Here is a 21,136-nt window from a genome sequence, read left to right on the forward strand (position 1 = left end):
TAATTGAAATATATTCACTCATTTTATATTGAATGGCCAAGTTCTACATTCATAAATGTAAGTTTTCTAAATCATTTTCTAAATTATTACCTTTCCTCTGTGATATCCAAAACCTGTTATTGTCTCAACATTCAGATTTAACCAATGAAACACTGTGATTATGTTTTCCCATTTAGGTAGTAGTTTAGTTTCCCTATGTTTTTTCTTTCTTTAATTGATTTATTTGTTTGTTGGTTTGTTCTGTCTATTCTTATTATTTATTTACATACAGTGCCTTGCCAAAGTATTTATAAGTTTTGAACTTTTTCACATTTTGGCACGTTACCTCCACAAACAAATTTAATTTATTTGGATTTTATGTGATAGACAACACAAAGTGGCACAGAATTGTTAAGGCTTTGGACGCAACTAACAACACAATTTAGCAAAGATAATACTGTTACTATAAGTACAGTGAAAAAAAAAAAAACAGTGCTTAAACATGATGTGTACACATGATGCCCCCTTCACATTTCTGTCTGCCCCCCCATATGCCTGTCTAGAACCGGCCCTGCTGCCACCCCTGACCGTTCAGCAAGAAAACCTGCTGGCTAATTCCAAAACATCAACTGTTTTTAATATTTTCAGTGTGGTTTTAGTCAGTGTATCAGTGTGTAGTAAGAGTAATAACACTACTGTTTAATTCCATCTTTACTCCTGAACTTTACTGCACTTTTCCTGTACTGCATGATCCAGTTATCTGTTTTGAGTAATAGAAATAAAGCACACAATGTCTTGGTTGTTATTTTTTGTATTTTATTATTAATATTATTAAAAATGAAAAAAAAAAGTTTTTAGTAAAAATACAAGTTTTAATAAAAAAATGTCAAAAATATATTATCATCAGTGAACAAATGATGGTTGTAAGTAATATAAGATGAAATGCTTTGAGGTGTTATGGTGCCGATTGTAATACTGGAATTAAATCCACTTCTACAGCAAATGCATATGTATGTTACATTATCGTTTTATTATTGTTAAATTATTGTTTAGTTTCTCTCGCTCCTTTCAGTTAGCAGTATTTGCAGGCTTTAGCTAAATAAACTCAAGCCTGACATTAAAGCAAACAATGTATTATAATAATAATTATTATACAAGCGATCGATTATCCTTAAAGAAAACACCACAACTTCCTCTTCTTACACAGTAACTCTGCTCACTCCTCCACAACTGGATTCTCAATTTTCTCTTCATCAGTTTGAGCTGTTAAAGAAAACAAATGAGCATTTCATTGCAAGTTTATTCCAGGTGTTTATACTAGAAAAGTACCTAAACTTCATTTGACCTCATCCTAAACACAGTTTAAAGGTTAGTTTTAATGCTTATGATTGGCAGTGCTTCTGGAGAAGATGTGCGAGAAAATAAACATACTGTAGGTCAGAATTGCTTCATTAATTATTACCAACAACTTATCAGGGTGTCCTTTTGCTCCATTACATACTACCTCTCTCAACTCAGGCAGAGACTGACTTGTCCCTCAATAGGGGGCGCTATTGTCACCAACTGCATGATCTCAGTGTGAAATAAAATATTTACACCAAACTTTTTTCTAAGTAAAACATTTACTTCATATAACAGTATTTAAACTGTGTTCTCTCAATTGAATCTTCCTGCTTGGTTGACACCTGATAATTGCATTTTAAAATACATGGCACAGAGTTTCTGTCCATACACTGAATAATGACCACAAAGGGTTTATAAATGTATGACCAGATGTTGTAAGTTTTCTCTGATTAGCTGTCTGAGGGCATTGTGTGGTAGCAGACTTTCATAAAAAAAAAAATAATAAAAAATAAAACTTTCAAAGACTTTCTCTATTCTTTAACTGGCCTTGAAGTTGTCTATGAAGCAGCTATGGTATTATAATCACTCCCTTTTAAATATTTTTTTTATACCTATTACTATAATAGAAAAGTATTATTATATATTGTATTCAACAATTAGTTCTCACTGAGTAACCTGATTGGATAAGAGGCATTCCATGAGTATTGATGTATGCCATAACATCACTGTGACATCTAACTATATGTATTACTCAACTGCTTCACATGTGTTCTAACAATCAATAACCCCTGAACATGGGCACTACTTGGTGTGTGGGACAAGGGATACTAAACTCTACAGAGTGAATCAGCTTTCCATTTTTCATTATTTGGTGTTCAACCCCAGAAGTGTTAGTTATCTGAGGCTTTAAGCTAAAACAGAATAAGTGGATACATAAAGAGAAACCTATAAGATTTACAGGACTGTCCACCACTTCTTCTTAACTTTTAATACCAATAAGAATATAAAACTACTTTCAGCCATAATAATAACATTAACTGTAGGTCACTACCTGTCAGTTGCCAGCTCTGTGAGTTGTAGAACGTTAGTTCCACCGAGTGCTGAGGGTTATATGCTGGACAAACAAGATAATGGAAAAATAAACAAAGGAATCAAAATCTGTTGATAATAAATTTTGTTTATATACTATACTATACTAGAGGGTACCCATGGCTCCGTCCACGTAAAGATCCTCACACCTGAGTGCTACCATTACCTGATACTGGAGTGTGCGGTATATCATATTTACATTATATAGTCTATGTAAAATATTGAAAAAACTTGGTGGAGGGGAGGCTGGTCACTTCAACTTAAGGATGTGAAACATTCTGAAAGAGTTCTCACCTTGAGCTCTGTAACATTTAAACAGCAGAATGATGGTCACCAGTAGACATGAGAAGGCCATCACTACACTACCGATCAACATGATGGGAGGTTTTACATATGATGGACCTGACGTTGAGTAAAATAATAAGCATAACATTTTTTTGTACAGATATAAACACAGTTTTAACACAAACATTTTTTTTTTTTTCACTAGCACACACACACTCTCACACACACAGGTCAGCATGTGGACACATGTTATATTTTGCAATTATATGCTTACATGTGTATCAATATAAGTAATTTCATTTAAATGCACTGTGTTCAACATGGAAGTTCAGAGTTTAATTTAAATAAATATTTACCTGATTTCTCACGTGTGACTGAGACCCAGCTTGTCTCTGACTCTCTTCTCTCTGAGAGTTTACAGTGGTAGAAACCTTCATCTGACTTTGAGACCTTATGGATGATCATCTCTCCTGTAGTCTGTGTTTGGAGAACTGATCCATCTTTATAGAAATCAGCTCGGAGGTTTGAGAACGTTGTGTTGCGATATAAACAGCGTAGAGTCAGAAGATGTCCCTCAGTCACAGGATGGACAGGAGCCTCCAGGATCACATCACCTTCTAGAACACATGTACAAAACAAAATATCTAACATGTACTGTACAGCACAAACACTTACAACCTAAATATTTATTTATACATGCAGTGACAATGATTTAAAAGAATTGATTTACCATATAAGATAGTGTAAAACCATATATTTCTCAAAACAACAACAAAAAACAAAAACATATAGACATAGTATTTTCAAACAGATACTGACTGGTACTTTTGATTTTGAGCTTCCCTTCATTCAGGGACACATTGTGAAACATTTTTAGTTTATGTCTTATGGTGTTGACTCTTTTAGTGTTCATACAAATATTTACACATTTAGTTTACTGAAAGCAAAAACACTTGAAAGTCAGAGGGTGTTTCTTTTTTGCTGTGTATAGTTGCTATAAATATAAATATATGTTAAATATTATATACATAAACATGTCTGTCACAGCATAAGCTCATTCACTTCAAAGCTCACTAGCTAGACGGCCTCACCTTCTGCAGGTGCGCAAAGGAGCGGGGGCGAGGAATTTGGCACGGCTGGTGAGCTATCTCCATTAATTATCCCGGCCTTCTCTCCGCACTATAAAACACAGCAGGGAGGGTAACTCGGTGTCTGTTGGGCTACTGGACTTTACTACACGGTGTAAGTGCGACAGTTACAATGGCATTCGTGTAGAAAAAAAAGCAAAGGTTTCTTTTCCAGTAAGCAGCAACCATGACCTCATACTGTATATACAGTCTTATGCAAAAGTTTAGGTACCCCTTGATGAATAACAGATTATAATGATTTTTCTTTTTTTATTGAAAAGATGTTAACACCTCCCTCTGCAACTGGATCCTAGACTTTCTGACCGGAAGGCCTCAGTCAGTACGGATCGGGAACTGCACCTCCAGCACCACCACACTGAGCACTGGGGCCCCACAAGGCTGTGTGCTCAATCCCCTGCTGTTCACACTGCTGACTCACGACTGTGTAGCAACACACAGTTCAAATCACATCATTAAGTTTGCTGATGACACAACCGTGGTGGGTCTCATTAGCAAGAACGACGAGTCAGCGTACAGAGAGGAAGTGCAGGGGCTAACGGACTGGTGCAACAACAACAACCTGTCTCTGAATGTTGACAAGACAAAAGAGATGGTTGTTGACTTCAGGAGGACACGAGGCGACCATTCTCCGCTGAGCATCAACGGCTCCTCTGTGGAGATTGTCGAAAACACTAAATTCCTGGGTGTCCACCTGGAGAAGGACCTCAACTGGTCCCTCAACACCAGCTCCCTACACAAGAAAGCCCAACAGCGTCTCTTCTTTCTGAGAAGACTGAGAAAGGCCCAGCTTCCACCACCGATCCTGATCACCTTCTATAGAGGGACTATCGAGAGCATCCTGAGCGGCTGCATCACTGTCTGGTTTGGGAATTGTGCCATATCGGATCGCAAAACCCTACAGCGGATAGTAAGGACAGCGGAGAAGATCATTGGGGTCTCTCTTCCCTCCATTGAAGACATCTACACCACACGCTGCATCCGCAAAGCCAACAGCATTGTGGCTGATCGGACACACCCCTATCACACACACCTCACACTCCTGCCATCTGGAAAAAGGTACCGAAGCATTCGGGCACACACATCCAGACTGTGCAACAGCTTTTTTCCACAAGCCATCCATCTCCTCAACAAAAAGGGACTGAACTGATAAACACACACACACACACACACACACACACACACACACAAACATTATCACTCAGCTTAACTACTACAACTCAACTACATCAATACATCAAAACACTGTGACTGGACTGACAAATCAACACAAGCGCAGACACACTGACCCACACAAACTATCCTACACACATCTGTAAATGCCTCACTGTTTATCTCTTCTGCACAATATTCATTACTTTTTTGCACAAATACCAATTCTTGCTGCTATGTTTTTTACTACCTCAACACCATATTTTATGTCTTATGTTTTATGTTCTGATATGTCGTTGTCGTCGCACTGTCACTTTGTTGTTGCTCGTTTTGCACATTTGCACGTGCACTTTATGTTGTTGTCTGTTGTCTGGGAAAAAAAAAAAAAAAACCTGTAGATAGTCTTTTAGTTAGTTAGTCTTTTTAGTTAGTTTTTTTTTTTTTTTTTTTGTTAATTTATGTTGTAATTTATGTTAGGAATATCTGTCTTGTCTCTGCTAGCCAGCTAACTAGGCCTCCTAGCTAGCTAGTTTAGCTTCTCTGTTAATTTATGTTGTAAGTTTATGTTGCATGTAGCACCTTGGTCCTGGAGGAACGTTGTTTCGTTTCACTGTGTACTAACTGTATATGGTTGAAGTGACAATAAAGCCTACTTGAACTACTTGAACTTGAACTCTTGGAAATGGAAAAAAAATGCACAATATTTTCAGCAAACATTGATGCATAGTTACTTTTTATGTCATGAATTAAAGAGTATAAATAAAAACATTATTATGGCACTGTGCAAATGTTTGGGCACCCTACATAATCACATCAGGAACACCTCCACTGGCAGATATCACAGCTTGCGAACACTTTTTATAGCCAGCTAAAAGTCTTTCAATTCTTGTACTTGGAATTTTCTCCCATTCTTCCTTGCAAAGGGCTTCAATTTCTGTAATATTCTTTGGTCGTCTTGCATGCGCAGCTCTTTTAAGATATTTTAATGATGGCCATTCCAAAACCTTCAGCTTGCGTCTCGAGGTATCCCATAGTGGATTTTGAGGTATGTTTAGGATAATTGTCCTATTATAGATGCCATCCTCTTTTCAGCTTCAGCTTTTTTTTTTTTACAGATGGTGTGATGTTTCCTTCCAGAATTTGCTGGTATTTAGTGGAATCCATTCTTCCCTACACCCATGCAATGTTTTCTGTGCCACTGCAACCCCAAAGCATAAAAGATTTGCCGCGATGCTTAATAGTTGACAAGGTGTTCTTTTCATGAAATGCTGCTCTTTTTTTTCTCCAAACATGTCTTTGCTGATTGTGGCCAAAGATTTCTATTTTAACTTCATCAGTCCACAGCACTTGTTTTCAAACACATCAGGCTTCTGTAGATGTTCTGTTGCATACTTCTGAAGCTAGATTTTCTTCTGCTGAATCTTCCATCAAGGTCTTACCTGTAGAAGCATCGCTGCACAGTGGAACGGTGCACCACCACTGATGAGTCTGCTTAATCTTCCTGCGTTTTTTTTGCAGTCAAATGGGGGTTTTAATCTGTCTTGCTGACCAGCATACGAGGAGTTCTCTCTGAGAGTTTTCTGGGGCTTCCAGATCTCATCTTGACCTCCACAGTTCCCCTGAACTGCCATCTCTTACTATAATTACATTTCTCACTGTGGAAACTGCAAGCTGACAATGCTTTGCTATCTTCTTGTAGCCTTCTCCTGCATTGTGGTCATCAATAACTTTCATTTTCAGAGTCTTACACAGCTGCTTAGAGGAACCCATGGTTGTTGAGTATCCGCAAGTGTGTGCACAAGGTTTGAAGAGTCAAAGTATTTGTAAAGCTTTGAAATTGGCATTTAAATTTAGGCATTTGGCAGACGCTCTTATCCAGAGCGACTTACCAAAAGTGCTTTAAAGTTTACATCATTGTTATTTACTAATAACAGTTGTTGCCATGCATCAGGTCTAATGAGATGATTAAGAAACTTTGTAAAAAATAATCTGAGACTCTGAAACTCTGCACAGTGCCATAATAATAATGTTTTTATTTATTGTTTTTTTTTATGCTCAATTTATGGCATATGAAGTAACTATGCATCAATGTTTGCTGAAAATATTGTGCATTTTTTTTCATTTCCAAGAGAGACTGTGTTAACATCTTTCAATCAAAACAAATTACCAATATCTGTTATTTATCATGGGGTGCCTACATTTTGCATAAAACTGTATTTCAAAAACTGAATATTTTGCAAAAGCATTAATATTTTCCTATAGTTAAAATATGTTACTGGCTCATTTGGGTGAATTTTAGTTATTTTGGTGGGAATGTCTGAAAGACATTAATAACTGTTAGTAACTATTTAAAACCAAAAGTGATGGAAAGCTGCAAAGCTTACACTTATTAGAACAGAATCTATTTAATTTATTTATGAGACTCATTAGGCCTTACTGTGTTTAGTAGTGTTGAATTGGAGATAAACTATTTAGATAGGTAATATAAAACTAAAGTTCATTAGAGTTCATAGAGTTGCATTACAGCTTCATTTAGTATCTTATCTCCTCTTCTGTAGCTGATTCGGCTGATGAAAGAAACTAAACTGACATTCGGTTGCTGGCTTCTGGTAATATTACAATAAAATAACATTTTCAAAACATTCCTGTCATTCCTTTCTCAGTGTTTAAGTCCAGGCTAAAAAGCTATTTATTTAATCAAGCATTTTTATAAATAAATTTGTCTTGGGTAAAGGAGCAGATCTGGGGGACTCATGGACGTAGAGTATTATGGTGAACTGGTATGTTTGGATGCTGTCTTCCTCACTCTCATTGATCACTCAGGTTTGCTGACGGTGAGGTGATTGTTTGCTTTCATCTCAGGAAGCCCTCATGTCGTTGTTTCCTTCTGGCTCTCCCTTTTAGTTATGCTGTCATAGTTAGTCCTGCCGGAGTCTCTGCTTGCACTCTACAGTTAATATACATTCACATTATACATTATATGACTGTGACCAGGCCTAACTGTTATCTCTTCTCTTCTGCTCTCTCTCCCACTCTTTCTCTTCCCTCTCTCCCCCTCTCTTTCTCCTTCCCTCTGTCTGTCGAGCTACACATGTCATTCCTAAGCTGCCAGTGATCCAGACTCCCTCTGCCCTCCGGACCTGTCTGACCCATCCTGGTGCCCCACTTCTGGTCACATGGATGCCCCGTGTGTCCCTTTGGGATGCGTCTTGTGTCGTTCTCTCTACCTAGAAGACAGTTCTGGCCTCGACTGGTGTTGGCAGCTGTTTCTCTGAGGACTTGACAGTTCGATAGTTCAGGACTGGAACTTCTTACAAGTCTACCTGGGTCTTCAATAACTACCCGGACTCCATATTAACATCAATTAACATCAACTGTTATACTGAACTGCCTGCCAACTAACACACAGTATAAATATGGATCAATTCCTGCTTTTTGTTCCACCCAGATGAGGATGGGTTCCCTGTTGAGTCTGGTTCCTCTCAAGGTTTCTTCCTATTACCAGCTCAGAGAGTTTTTCCTTGCCACTGTCGCCCTCGGCTTGCTCACCAGGGACAAACTGACCATTTTGATTCATACACGTTCAAATTCCATACAAACTTAACTAATTCTTTTGATTGTGTAAAGCTGCTTTGGGACAATGCCAATTGTTAAAAGCGCTATACAAATAAAATAAAATTGAATTGAAATTGAATAAAGCAGATAAGTATTATTAGTTAAACAGTTCCCCTAGTTGGAAATGCAAAATCCTCAATATTCCATAATAAAACAACTCACCATGCACTGTGATGTTGACAGGATTACTGTTTTCTCCAGATTTTGACTCACACCAGTAAACTCCAGTGTAGGATGTGGAGAGGGAGATGATTTCACATGTAGATCCTGTAAATGATCCCCACCTCAGGTGTGAACAATCCAGCACTCCCACACTCTGTGTGTATTGTCTTACTGTCCATCCAGTGATCTGGTCCTCACAGCTCAGTGAGAGAGAGTCACCAGTAAAGTGTTGAGTTCTGTTGGGATTGATGATCAGAGAGACTGGAGGAGATTCACCTTAAACACACAACATTATAATTTACATGTTATTATGATTGTGTTTTTATAGCATAACCTACTTACGAAAGTGTTGTCATTTTTCCTCACCAGTGATCCATAGTGGCTGTGGAAGACTGTAATATGTCTGAACCTGCTGTCCGTCTCTCTGTCCTCTGCACGTATAAACTCCTGTGTGATTACGAGCAGCAGGACTGATAGTGTAGGAGCCTCCACATCCTCTCCTGCTGTCTGAGAGGAGTTCCACTTTATACCTGATATGTCTATAACCTTCCCTGTAGATAACCACTCTGTACCAGCTGAATGTCCAGTCTGTAGAGGAGTCTGTAACCTCACAGTTTAGAGTCACTGAGTCTCCTTCAGTCAGCCAGCTCTGTGGAGATACACTCAATACGGGCCCTATCCATGTTACACAGGAAATACACATGTTTTTGTTAAGCTTTTGGCTGCTCTTGTTAAGGTGTTGCCACAGTGGATCATACGATCCGCAAAACAGCTTGGCACAGGATTTACGCCGAATTGCCCTTCCAGAAACCTACCACTGAGACATCAATGCCCATTCACAGGAAATGCACAAATATACTGTACTTATATCTGTAGATTTACTTCATACATAAAAATCATTTCATACCTCACAGAAAATACAAAAAGAAAGGAATAATAAAAAATACTAAACATGTAAGAAAGTAATAAAGAAAACCTTATAACTCCATTAAGAGATGTCACCATGGAGCAGATCTGTTAACGGCTTTGTAATGTTATTAGCAGCAGAGCCTGATAACATACAACACTGCACATTACTATGCCTTTATCAGGGACGTGGAGTTTATTTACAATCTCACAGTAATTGTGAAAGTACAAAAAATGTGAAAGATTTGTTTCTTGCTTGTTTGTTTGTGTGAATTGTTTGTTTAGAGTTAGCTATGATTGATGTAAGAAATTTCTTTCCTGGGTAACCAGAAGTGAATGGGTAAAGGAAGGGAATCTGTTATGCATGTTTTTTGTTAGTTATATTGTTTTAAAAGTTAGTTATGCTTGATAGGAGAGTTTTCTTTGCTAGCTATCTAGACCTGGACAAGTAAAGGAAGGAAATCTGTTAATTTTATATTGTTTTGTTTGTTTAGTAGTTTTTTCATTTCTCTAAAACCAAGTAACTACTGTATGTGAAGATCAACAATTTATTTTAAACACCAAGGATCAACTGTAGGTCTGAATCTGGAAGTCATTGCCTGCTTCATTCAGGGGGAATAAAGCATGAATTTATTTTTCCATGTCATTACCTTCAGGTAATATTACAATTAGAGAAAATTCAGAAATTTCAAAACCTTACTGAAATAAACCAGTTATAGTTAGTGTCTCTTATTGAACAGTTCTCCTATTTGAAAACTCAGAATCAAGAATATTCCATAATAAAACATTTCAATTGCCCTTTAACAGTAAACTCACTAGATGAAGACTCACCATACACTGTGATGTTGACAGGATTACTGTTTTCTCCAGATTCAGACTCACACCAGTAAACTCCAGTGTAGGATGTGTAGAGGGAGCTGATTTTACACGTAGATTTTGTAACTGATCCCCACCATGAACAAGGTGAAACTCCCTCACTGTATGTGTATTGTCTCACTGTCCATCCAGTAGAGTTACTCTGGTCCTCACAGCTCAGTGTGAGAGAGTCACCAGTAAAGTGTTGAGTTCTGTTGGGATTGATGATCAGAGAGACTGGAGGAGATTCACCTTAAACATGAGTCACACAACTGGTTATGGAATTAGCACTGAAGACAGCCACACACTATTTAATTAAACAGTGTTGTACGAATGAAAATAATCATCTACCAGTGCTTAGAGCTATTTACCTGCCGTAAACATTCCTCACTCAGGAGGAAGAATATAAAGAGTTTTATACCAAACATTAGACACAGCTATTCTGCATATGTTAAATTAATGCTGTATAAATGTTAAGATTTAATTTATGCATTTATATTCAACACTCCAGCACACGAGTGTTTAATTTTTCCTCACCAGTGATCCATAGTGGCTGTGATTCGCTGTGATCTGTCTGAACCTTCTGTCCGTCTCTCTCTGCACTGCACATATAAACTCCTGTGTGATTACGAGTGACAGGACTGATAGTGTAGGAGCCTCGAGATCCTCTGCTGCTGTCTGAGAGGAGTTCCTCTTTATACCTGATACGTCCATAACTGTATCTGTAGGGAACATGTCTGTACCAGCTGAATGTCCAGTCTGTAGAGGAGTCTGTAACCTCACAGATTAGAGTCACTGAGTCTCCTTCAGTCACCCAGCTCTGTGGAGATACACTCAGTACTGGGCGTGGTCTTTCTGTTACACAGGAAATCGCGCAGGTTTGTGTGTCACATAAGAGAGCGAAACTCTCTAATAAACGTACAACTGTTTTACATTTGACATCTCACCTTCTACAGATGACAAATTATTTTAATTGAATTTTATATTATATGCCTTATTTTAGAATTACAGAAGCAGGATGAACAGTCGTGTTATATATTTATTAAGAATCCTCACATTATTTTAATTTACTTGAGTTGGTAAGAACAGTTTTCTTAGGTCTGAACATTTAAAAAATGAAAGTTATAAGTGTAAAAACACTCATACAGTAGTCACACAAGCTAACACAATTTCCTTTAAACACACTTAGCACTACTTTATAATATGCAGATAGAAAAGAGCAAATAAAATAAAAAATAAGCCTTTGTATCCAGTGGTTAGGGTTTGGATGGGAATCAAACCAGGTCCTTACACATGGCAGATGACAAACCTCCCACTGAGCCATCAATACCCCAATAATACAGTGATGTACCGATATATCAACATTATAATTAAATACTGTAATTGTAATGAAATATTTGTATATAAATTTCCTAACTAAAATGTTTACCCTGATACATTTGCCCTAAGCATCTTTGTTATTTATTACACTTTAAGTTAGTAATATAATGCCTGTCTTCTGCCAAGCACCAAGCTCAGAAGGTCTGAGTCATCATCACAGGATAATCAACGAGGACTGATGCCACCATTATACTGTAAGTACCTGCTGCAGGTTCTAGTGCTGACGTTACAACTCCATTAAGCGACGTCCCCATGGAGTAGATCTGAGCTACCGTACTATCACTAGCATGCTGGTATTCAAGTTTGCGCACCAATAATGGATGTAGATGTGGACATGTGATCTTGTGCAACGCCCACATGTAAAACACCGACACTTCTACCGTTGTAATAAACACGGAGATGTTAGTCCTGTCCGAATGCATACATGAAATGACAGACGTTGTCTGAAAAAAAACCAAACTCAAACGTCATTTGGAAAACTAGTCCCATCCGAATAGGGCTGATTTGTATATATTCTAAATTACAGAGTCCATAACTGTTTGAAACCAACACTGAAAGCTGCAAATCTTACACTTAAACAAAATCTATTTCATAATACTCTGACACTATAATTAGTGTTTACTGTGTTTAATGGTGTTGATATGGATGAAAACTGTGTAAGTGTAAATTAGAGTCAGTAACTCAACTGACATTCAGCGGCTAATCTGGTAATATTACAATTAATGAACATGTTCAAAACCTTTCTGAGATAAACCAGCTAAATGTCTCTGATTGAACAGTTCCCCGAGTAAAAAATTCAGCGTCTTTAATATTCTCTAATGAAACATTTCCATGTCTTTTTAACAGTAAACACACTACATGGAGACTCACCATACACTGTGATGTTGACAGGATTACTGTTTTCTCCAGATTCAGACTCACACCAGTAAACTCCAGTGTAGGATGTTAAGAGGTAGCTGATATTACATGTAGATCCTGTAAATGATCCCCACCATGAGTGTGAACAATCTGTAGCTCCTCCGCTGTGTGTGTATCGTCTCACTGTCCATCCAGTAGAGTTACTCTGGTCCTCACAGCTCAGTGAGAGAGAGTCACCAGTAAAGTGTTGAGTTCTGTTGGGATTGATGATCAGAGAGACTGGAGGAGATTCACCTTAAACACACAACATTATAATTCATGTGTCATTATGATTGTGTTTTTATCGCATAACTTCCTCTGAACACATTCATACCTCATTTAATAAAAAAAGTGTTGTATAAATGAGAATAATCCTCTACCAGCTAAGCACTTCAACTGCCTTAAACATTCCTCACTCAGGAGTTAGAATATAAAGAGTTTTACACCAAACATTTGCACAGATATGATTTTGCATATGTTAAATCAATGCTGTGTAAATGTTTAGATTTTATTTAAACATCTATATTGAACACTCCAGCACACAGGTGTTTCATTTTTCCTTACCAGTGATCCATAGTGGCTGTGGACGACTGCGATCTGTCTGAACCTGCTGTCCGTCTCTCTCTCCTCTGCACATATAAACTCCTGTGTGATTACGAGCAGCAGGACTGATAGTGTAGGAGCCTCGAGATCCTCTGCTGCTGTCTGAGAGGAGTTCCTCTTCATACCCGATATGTCCATAACTGTATCTGTAGGGAACATATCTGTACCAGCTGAATGTCCAGTCTGTAGAGGAGTCTGTAACCTCACAGATTAGAGTCACTGAGTCTCCTTCAGTCACCCAGCTCTGTGGAGATACACTCAGTACTGGGCGTGGTCTCTCTGTTACACAGGAAATACACAAATATACTTAATTCTATACATTTACTTCATACACAATAATGATTCCATACCTCAAAGATCACACAAAAAGCAAGAAATAGTAAAAAATTAAACTAAATGAGGATGAAAAAAGTATTTAAATAAAACATTAGACATGTATTTGTTTTCCTTGACCTTATTAATGGGTGATTTATTTTTGCTAAATTACTCAGATCACCTGTATGCACTGGTCTGTGTGTCACACATGAGAGACTGAATCTCACTGATAAACGCACAACTGTTTTACATTTGTCATCTCAGTTTCTACAGGTGACACATTGTTTTAATTGATTTATATATTTTAAATTTTTTTAAATTTACAGAAGCAGGATGAACAGTCGTGTTATATATTTATTAAGAATCCTCACATTATTTTAATTTACTTGAGTTGGTAAGAACAGTTTTCTCAGGTTTGAACATTTAATAAATAAAAGTTATAAGTGTAAAGATGCTCATACTCATACAAGCTAATACAAGTTCCCTTAAACACACTTAGCACTACTTTACTCTATAATATACAGATAGAAAAGAGCAAAGAAAATAAAGAATACGCCACTGTATCCAGTGGTTAGGGTTTGGGTGGGAATAAAACCTGGGCCTTAAACATGGCAGGTGAGAAACCTACTGAGCCACCAATACCCCAATAAGACAGTGTAGTACGGATATATCAAAATTAAATACTGTTATTGTAATGAAGTGTTTGTATTTGTGTTTACATTTCCTAAATGAAACATGTACTTTTTACCCTGATACATTTGCCCTAAGCATCTTTGTTATTCGTTACAGTTTTATTTAGTGATATAATGCCTGTCTAAATTGTATAAATGCAGATCATTTACTGCTTTCTGTTTCACCCAAATGTGGATGGTTTCCCTGTTGAGTCTGGTTCCTCTCAAGGTTTCTTCCTTTTGCCATCTCAGGGAGTTTTTCCTTGCCACTGTGGCCCTCGGCTTGCTCACCAGGGACTATCTGACCATTTTGATTCATACACATTCACATTCCATGCAAACTTAAATAATTCTTTTGATTGTTTGAAGCTGCTTTGCGATAATTACAATTGCTAAAAGTGCTATACAAATAAAATTTAATTGAATTTAATTGAACTGTCTTCTGCCAAACACCAAGCTTAGAACATGTGTCGTCATCATAGTACAATCACCGAGGACTGATGTCACCACCATGTCATCGCCAGTCAAGCCACAGCTCTGCCATGACTTCAGAAGCACTCCTGTTCCACGTTCCCAACTGCTCCTTAAATCTCATCGCCTCACCTTCCGCTCTCCACACACCTGTGCGCCATCAGTAATCATTCCCCTTACATATTTAAACCACACACTGACACCACCTCATCGCCAGATTATTGTGTGCCTTCCATGGGCCAATTCTCCAGCGTTTATCCCATGCCTTGACTCCCTGCTACCGACCATGCTTTGTTTTTTCTCGACCTCGCTATTGTCTCACGTTTGGATTTCCACGCTCACGAATTTTGTTATTGACCACTGGATTTGTTTCAACGACTACGAACTCGGATCACGGACTTTCTCTTTCTGGCGCTAAACCCTGCTCGCCTTCAACCACGAATAAGCTTCACGAAACCAGCCACCAACCTGCGCGACTTCTCCATTCTCTCGTCGGCTCTCCGCATCCCTGCACGAGTCGCGCTGCGCTCATAGCTCTCTCGCCGGCTTCTCGTACTTCTGCATTCCTCCCAGGCTCACGCTGCAAACAGAGCTCTCACGCCGGCCTCTGCATTCCAGCGCTTCTCTCTCTCTCTCTCTCTCTGCACAAGGAGCTTCCCGACACAGAGCAGCAAGCGCTCCAGCTACAAACATGTTTATAAAAACCCTGCTACCAAGCCAGTTTAAAATTTTACATCTATCTGTTCATAACAGAATAAATTCCTAGGAGTCGCTCTACTGCAGTTGGCTCCATCTCGACCTGCAATCCTTAACATGCCACCATGTAAGTACCGGCTGTAGTCTCTGCCATGGGCGTCAGTAGGCCATTTTTAGGGGGGCTTTAGCCCCCCTGACATTTGTACTCAGCCCCCCTAAAAATTCTCCATGAACTTCACACACACTGGTGATCGGCCATTTTCCCCTTTACAATTGATATGAAAGCAGCGGCAGACTTCGGCTCCTTCGGCTCCTCCCCATCTTTCAGCGTGGTCTTTAATACGCCATCACAGAGCGAGGATTAAGGCAAGATGTGAGTTTTTCGATGAATTGTTATATCTGCATCAGTGCAGTCCTTTCTCATAAATACAGTTTACAAAATGTCATGAGGGATTAATCAGTTAAATCTTCGCTGTGTTCACCCTCATCACACCAGCTGTTTCCTCTAGTAAACATGAAGCCCTTAATACACACTCTATGAACCTATAGTCTACAGATGTGGCCATTAAGACTGCGCGTGTTTTCCCGCGGGATGCCTCAATTTAGCGCGTGGCGCGCCGCGACTTGCCGTGACTTGCCGTAAGCAACATTCGGGAATTTAAATGTGTTGTGCTTCACTGAATATCCGCCAGATGGCGCATGAAAGGACTTTATTTGAATGCCGGACCAAGTACTGTAGAAACAAAGAACAGTGTATAATTACTTAGTCTAAAACAATATTGTTCCCAATGCTGAAGCAAACATGAATTTTATTTTGCTTTACAACAGATCTTTCATGATAAATGTGTGTATATGTGCTTCATATTTTTTTCATAATGATGAAATGAGATGCCCAAATTCGTGCTTTAAAATTCTTAATAAGTTTCTTATATATTTTTTGTAATGTTTTAACAGGGACAAAACAGTGAAAGACATGGCAATGTCTCGGTTTACATAGTGTTGAAATTAATTTAATTTCCTGATAGTAGGCTATCTGATAGACTTAACTATGCGAATGTCCTGATTCGTGAATATGCCAACATATCTTATTTAAAACGTAAAAAATGTGTCGACATCATCAGAAGACATGAATGAACTATATATATTATATTATTAAGTAAATATTATGCTTATAATATTATAAATGCTTCTTTGGGCATTTTATTATAATCATCATATTTGCTGTTTGTGTCCAGCATTTAATAATTATTTCATACATTATTTAACCACGGCTGGAAATAATAGCTGGAATGTGATGTGATTGTGAATTCATGACTGAAATAAAGCAGTTTGTCTTTTGTAAAGTACTTTCACTTTACAAAAAGCAACGTTTTTATAAAGCGTTTTTTAAAGGCAGCGTTTTTATGTAGGTTGATAAACGTGTGTTGTACAGTATATACACCGCGACAGCGCGCGCAGTTACTCACTTCTCACCTTTCATGTAGGTCTGCTCGGACTAATTCGTTTTAAACCCCTCAAAACTGCGTGTATATACAGCCCAAAACCTCCATCAGTTATTAAAGCATCTATTTAGAAAAAATGCCCTAGTGATTTCGGAGCTTCAGGAAATCTCCCGGCGCTCTGCGCATAACACTAGCGTCGGGAAAACAGCAAGCAGACTGACTCTGACCATTTATAAAAACGTTTGCGTTCATTTTCTGACGCGCTCAAGTTCACCAAAAACAGTACAGAACAGCGCACCTTATTTGCTTTCAAACATTTATAAAATCACGTTTTTTCGTTATTGTGAGTGCGCTTAAATAAAAGTTGAGTCTTATAAAGGCATGTAGTCTTATATAGTTTTATTATATAGTTTTTGCACATTAATCAGAGTCCTCATCTGTTACATTTTTGAGGACAATAGTTTTTTTTCAGCCTGTCATGGCGTGCGCCCAAATCAATATCGCTCCTCGCTCACTAGTTAGGCGGCCTCTGCTTCAGATATGCGAAGAAGCGGGGCTGCAGAATTAGGCACGAATAGTGAAGAAGAGCTCTCCTTGCTAATATTTCCGGGCTTCCAATCCGCGCTATAAAATACTCGGGGTTTGTTGGTTTACAGTGGATTTTACTACGCGGTGTGAGTGAGACGCGCGCACACAACGCGGAAGTGCGGCATGCAAACGGGGCAAATGGAACGCGCCCCAGGGTCTTCAAAGAAGAGCAAGCGTGAGCGGACGGAGGCAGAAGCTGCTGTCCGCGGATGGCCGTCGTACTCGTATTTTATAGCGCAGGGTGCAAACCCGGGATCATTGGCATGGATGAGCTATGTCCAACTCTGTACCAGCATGTCATGTGGGCATTATAAGACTAAAAAGTGGCAGCTTGCACGCCTAAAAATAGACGCAGGTTAACTTTTTTATAGTCTAAATTAAAATCATCCTCTTTAGTGCCTCCTATTCCTATTAATCCTATTGTTCTTTTAGTGTCACTGCGTGTGCTTACAATGCCAGACAACATTCAAATGCAAATTATTCACTCTCCCCAAGTGTGAATCAGCTGTTCCCTTTCAAAGGCTACACTCGATGCTGCGTGAAAACGCTATGGGAACATCTTGTCATGTTGCCGGTTGTGAAGCATGTGTGTATCAAACACGCCAAATTTTGGCTTATATAACCTCGGTCGGGTGACGTCATCTGATGAGACGCACCTGCAGGTTATAAATAGGAGTGAACCGGAAACATTCCTCAGATCTTTTGTCTTCACTGACCTTGTTGTGTTTGCGTGTGTGTTTAAACCAGCAAAATAAGAAAGTGTTTAACTCACCGATATGGTAGAGTTTTAAACGAGATGTCCCTCCGTGTGTATAATCCATATCGGAGGGCGATCTCTACACTTTACTGCTTCGATTAAGTGCTACGCGCGCGCCTCGCATTCCGAGCCGCCGCGCATTTCTGGGGCTTAAACACGTGCATCCGGCAGAGCAGTGAGAGACGGGTTTTAAAACTCCATTCTTTCGCGTTCTCATCAGTTCGGAAAAACCCTCTGTCCGCTCGCAAACGCGCGCCGCGCTTCTTGTGAATGGGCAAGGATAAACATCCTCTCTTGCTTTCGCGGAGATGATAATAGCTCTAAGCACTTAAAAATAATATAAAAAAAAAAAAAAAAAAAAAACATAGACGGCAGGTTCTGTCGGGTGGCCGGGGGCGGAGCCTCAACGACGCTCTCTCCCCTTTTCTTAGCAATCTCCATATAAGTTAACCCTTTCATGGAGTAAGCTGTATTCATCCCGTGTTTTCCTGCCATCAACTTATTTATTTATTTAAATATAATTGGGGTAGGAACGCGGAGTTATATGATGACACCCAGATAGAAGAGACGCTTCCAGGCTATCTCTCTTCTGGGACATCATCCTTCCTGAAAAGCTATTACTTCCTTTCAAGCTGTGTAGACTTTTTATCTTCCCTGGAGGGAAAAGCTTTTCAGGCAGCAGGTCAGGTTGGTGCTCCATTGCACACCATGGCGGTTTTGCACGCCTACCAGGCTGACCTGCTGAGAGACTTGAGTACTGGCGGGGCTCTGCAAGGTAAGGCGTATTGGATTTACGCCGGGCCACAGACTTGTCTCTTCGTGCAACAAAGCAGACGGCTCGTGCTATCGGCCGTTTTATGGCTGCTATGGTCTCCGCGGAGAGGCACTTGTGGTTGAATCTCAGGGGCATTAAGGAAAAGGATCGTGTATTCCTCCTCGATGCCCCATCTCGCCTCCCGGCCTGCTTGGGGATGTCGTTAACTCGGTCGCCACTAGGTTCATGAGGCGGAGTTATATAACAAGCCTTCGGGAAATTCCTTCCCCGCCTTGCTCAAGAGTCGGGACTGTCGGCCACCCAGTCTCGACCGGGTCTGACTGTTGTGAGGCATGAAACACAAGAAGAGATCCGCCTCAAAAGAGGTCAGACTGGAATATTGTCTTCACAAAGAAGCCCTGAGGTTCAACAGGATCATGGGGGGTGGCCCCCCAATGGGGAGAGGCACGCAGAATTCCTTTTAAAGAATGAAGTGTTCTCCCTGGCACCCCCAGGAGGTTGGTGTTCTTGCTCCGCCACCACTGGTGTTTCGGGCAACTCCAGTCTCCAATAAAATTGTTAGTTCTTCGGGTTTTTCCTGCCGTGTTTCAGGATGCCGAACATCTAACATCCCCCCCGTTTAACCAAGCCACTGAGCTTTGCCCCTTTCTGAGAAACTGGCAGCGTGGAAGCTACTGCCAAGTATATCTCCTTGGGCACTAAGCACTGTACAGAGAAACTACAGGATTCAGTTCTCACATCACCCTCCGCGTTTCAATGGCATGGTCTCCACCTCCACGAAACCGGAAAGTGCAAGAGGAACGGGGGGCTGAGTCCAATTTTTTAGATTTTGCGGGCCTTACCGCTATCTAAAAATAAATCAATGGAAATATTGCCACAACACAGGAGGTTCCTGAGGTTCGCTTTCGGGGGCGAAGCTTACCAGTATCGGGTCCTTCCATTTGGTCTAGCTTTTTCACCTGCACATACACAAAATACATGGATGTATTTTTGGCTCTTACGACTCCAGAGCATCCGTATTGAATTACATGACTGGCCGGCCCAGTCTCAGTAGCTAGCGCTTCGACATCAGCATGTCGTTCTAGCTAATCTTTGTTTCCTAGGATTGAGATCCAATGCCATGAAAGCATGCTCTTTCCTGTTTAGAGGACAACATTTTTGGGTGTCACATGGAATTTGAGCGTAAGCGGGCACAGCTGTCTCCCGCTCGTGTCGAATCCATTCTCAACACCGTCAAGGAAATCAAGCTAGACCAGAAAGTGACCATCACTTTCAGAGATCTTAGCTTTCATGGCAGCTGTATCCACGGTGACACCTTTGGACCGTCTGCACATGAGAGCATTTCAGTTGTGGCTAAGAACCAGGGGATTTTACTCTAGGGCCAATCCCCAATAAGGGCTACGCGCCAGGTGCTTCGTACCCTTCCTATGTGGTTCAGACCCCGGTTTCTGACTCTGGGTCCCACTCTAAGTTCGTCTTGTCGTCGCAGATGCTAACGACAGACGCTTCCCTCATGGGCTGGGGTGCGGTCTTAAATGACCGTCCAGCCCAAGGGAGCTGGAGAGGCCATCTTTTTGCGCGGCACTCAATTGCCTCAAAATCATGGCTCTATTTCAGGCCCTAAAGCACTTCCTCCAGCAGTTGAGACTACCATGTCCTAGTGCGGGTGGACAACACTATGGCAGTCTCGTATATTAATCGCCAGGGCGGACTGTGCTCGCGCCGCTAAATAGCTAGCGCACCAGATTCCTGTCCCTCAGGGCGATCTACACTCTTGGAAAATTTCATGTAGCGTAGGTGGACCTCTTTGCCTCGCAAGATCAGCAAATGTCCCCTTTACTACTCTCTGACTCTAAGTCAAGCTGGTCTTCCAGCCAGCGTAATTAAGACTATTCTAAGTACTAGGACTACCTCCCCTCAAATAGAATGTATTTGAAAAGTTGGTGCATGACGAAGCAGGTAGACCCAGTCCACTGCCGAATTGTTTCAGTGCTGGAGTTTCTGCAGAA

General features: G+C 40.0%; 1 protein-coding gene across 1 annotated transcript; it reads right to left on the minus strand.

Annotated features, from left to right (window-relative positions):
• Positions 1 to 910: 910 nt before the first annotated feature.
• Positions 911 to 10,759, minus strand: LOC128524393 (sialoadhesin-like). The gene is made up of 6 exons (XM_053496963.1): positions 9,138 to 10,759; positions 8,772 to 9,047; positions 3,054 to 3,314; positions 2,707 to 2,814; positions 2,375 to 2,437; positions 911 to 1,242 (listed from the first exon to the last, which is right to left on the minus strand). The coding sequence occupies exons 1-6, from the start codon at positions 9,472 to 9,474 to the stop codon at positions 1,196 to 1,198; spliced, it is 1,092 nt and encodes a 363-aa protein (XP_053352938.1). The 5' UTR covers positions 9,475 to 10,759; the 3' UTR covers positions 911 to 1,195.
• Between the last annotated feature and the right edge of the window lie 10,377 nt (positions 10,760 to 21,136).

The sequence above is a fragment of the Clarias gariepinus genome, chromosome 1, assembly GCF_024256425.1.
Source record: "Clarias gariepinus isolate MV-2021 ecotype Netherlands chromosome 1, CGAR_prim_01v2, whole genome shotgun sequence".
NCBI lineage: Eukaryota > Metazoa > Chordata > Actinopteri > Siluriformes > Clariidae > Clarias > Clarias gariepinus.